At 41.7% G+C, this 2,500-nt stretch overlaps 1 protein-coding gene across 1 annotated transcript in view; it reads left to right on the top strand.

Moving 5' to 3' along the window:
• dnah2 (dynein, axonemal, heavy chain 2) overlaps positions 1 to 2,500 on the top strand; it is a 246,312-nt gene that overhangs the window by 201,116 nt on the left and 42,696 nt on the right. Inside the window, 1 exon segment of the mRNA XM_048236061.1 lies at positions 1 to 14. This exon segment is cut by the window's left edge and continues 53 nt beyond it. Within this exon segment, the coding sequence (XP_048092018.1) occupies positions 1 to 14 (14 nt within the window).

Below are 2,500 nucleotides of genomic sequence, written 5' to 3'. Positions count from 1 at the left end.
TGGAGGGCAAAAGAGTGAGTTTCCGCCACCTTCTTTTCTGTCTGTCTCCATCTCTCTCTATCTCTCTCTCTCTCTCTCTCTCTCTCTCTCTCTCTCTCTCCCATTATTATTTTTGTGTTCCATCCCTCTCGCCTGTCCTCCTTGTCCTAATGCGTTTTCCTTCTCCGTAATGCGTCTGAGGAGAGCAGATATCTAAAGCACACAGACGGGAGCTAAAGGACGGAGCGGAGAGGCATTATCAGAGATTAGGGCAATCTAAAGAATCAAGACAAGCACACAACCCTTTCATTGTCACCTCACACACACACACACACACACACACACACACACACAAATTTGTTTGACATTTCTAATTGTAAACACAGCCATGTTGAAGCCTGCAGTAATGTTTTTCATTGATGCTATGGCAATCCACTCTGCTTATTGTTTTTCGAGAATGTTGCACTCCTGTGTCTCAAAAATCAAACTGGATTTTTTCACAAAAGTGACGCTAATACACACATGCATTCATGTGCACACACTCACACACACCTCTCCCACCACCACTGCCTATCGATGCACGCACACACACGTACACACACACACATACTCACGCACAAGCATCTGCATGCTCGTGTTTCTCCTCACACTCTTTCACTCCACTCACTCACTCACACACACACACACACACACACACACACACACACACACACACACACACACACACACACACACTCTCACACACACACACACACACACATTCCTACCTATCATCCTACTATTATTTTCACATACAGTTTAGTGTGTGTTCACATGTTTATATCCACATTGATGTATTTCTGTACTCTTTCTTTTGTGATACTACAGTGTCATGTGTAGCACTAGCTTTGTCAACACTGTACTCAAACACTCATGCTAATAAAGCACCTTTGAATTTGAATTTTGAAAGAGATATTCACCTTATTCAGCCCCGCCCATATTTTTAAATTCCACGTTGTCTTTAAACTTCCGGTCGGCTAGCTACGTCTAGTTAGCTTCATTGGGATAACACGGCAGAAGAGGATAGAGAGGCTAACTTACAGAACAGCCGCTCCAAAGTCAGTTTTTTCCTAGCTTCAGATAGGAAAGCTGTATAACAGAAATGTCTTAAGTCACCAAAATCCTAAATAAACGTTCCTAATTTTAGGATGACCCATAATATATGATGCCAGTAATCTCGATAGAGCTCTGCTATCTCAATGTATCGCAATGGATGTACTGCTCAATCGGAAGTTCGGAGACAATGTGGGTAAAGCTAGCGCCCCCATGTTTGCGCGCGGAATAAGGTGAATAGAGAGAGATAAGGGGAGAGAACAAATGGTGTCATTCAGTCCAAATGGTGTTTGGCCAAATGTAAAGAGAATGTCATATGAATGTTCATTTCTCTTTTCCCTCTCGCTCTCTCTCTCTCAAATGCAAATTCAAAGTTGCTTTATTAGCACAACTGTATGGGAACAGTGTGGCCAAAGCTATTGTTACTTGTTGTACTTATTGTTATTGCTAACAGTATTAAAGAACAACAGTAATAATAGGATGGTGTGTGTGTGTGTGCATGTGTGTGTGTGTGTGTGTGTGCGCGCGTGGGTGCATGAATATGTGTGTATCACAGACACAAATTTATTTTAGACTGAGTCCCTCAGATCCTCACATTTCAAGATAAATTGTGCTGCTAAGGCAGCAGAGTCCTTCACCAAGAAGTACGGCCATTTTTTAATTGTTGTCACAATCTTGAATTTGGAATTTGGGGAAGAATGTCTGTCTTACATTTTCATACTTTTCACAGTGAGAAAGTGCTCCTCTGTCTCAACCATCTCTGCCTGGCAGTGACCACATACAGTATTCTTTGTTCTCTTGGCAGCCAGATTTTCCTGTTTCTGCCTGTTTCTATTGCTAGATTGTGGTCACTGAGTCTGTATTTGGTCAGGATTTGCCTCTGCTTTGTATCTCTGACAGAGATGAGATACTCTGCCAATTCATTTTTTTTTTTTTTGGATCAGATGAATTTATTCTACTTTGGTTGGCAATTTGGTTTGTCCAATGCTTTACTGTAAATATTCTTCTTTTGCTTGATTCATTATTTTGTTGACTCTGATTGATGTTTGGCAAACAGATCTGGACTGAGCTTGATAGATAGATAGATAGATAGATAGATAGATAGATAGATAGATAGATAGATAGATAGATTGATAGATAGACTGGTAAAACATCCAGAGAAGCTTGCTGCAGACATTGAAGTACCACAGCCTCCTCAGGAAGTACAGCCTGCTCTGCCCTTTCTTGTAGAGTGCTTCAGTGTTGGCTGACCAGGTTTACCACCTCCCCATTGACCCCCTCAACAGAAACTGGCTGTTTTTAGTGTCTCAGAATGGAGGAGTTCTTGGGACTGCTGTTCAGGTGCATCCAAAATGTCAAGATTACGGTATTTTCTGAATAGGTAAGGCCAATGGGAAATGGCCTAACGCTGCCCTACATGCATTATTGG

The sequence above is a fragment of the Alosa alosa genome, chromosome 24, assembly GCF_017589495.1.
Source record: "Alosa alosa isolate M-15738 ecotype Scorff River chromosome 24, AALO_Geno_1.1, whole genome shotgun sequence".
NCBI classification, from domain to species: domain Eukaryota; kingdom Metazoa; phylum Chordata; class Actinopteri; order Clupeiformes; family Clupeidae; genus Alosa; species Alosa alosa.
The sequence above is the reverse complement of the archived record's forward strand: the minus strand, read 5'-3'. Positions and strand labels throughout refer to the sequence as shown.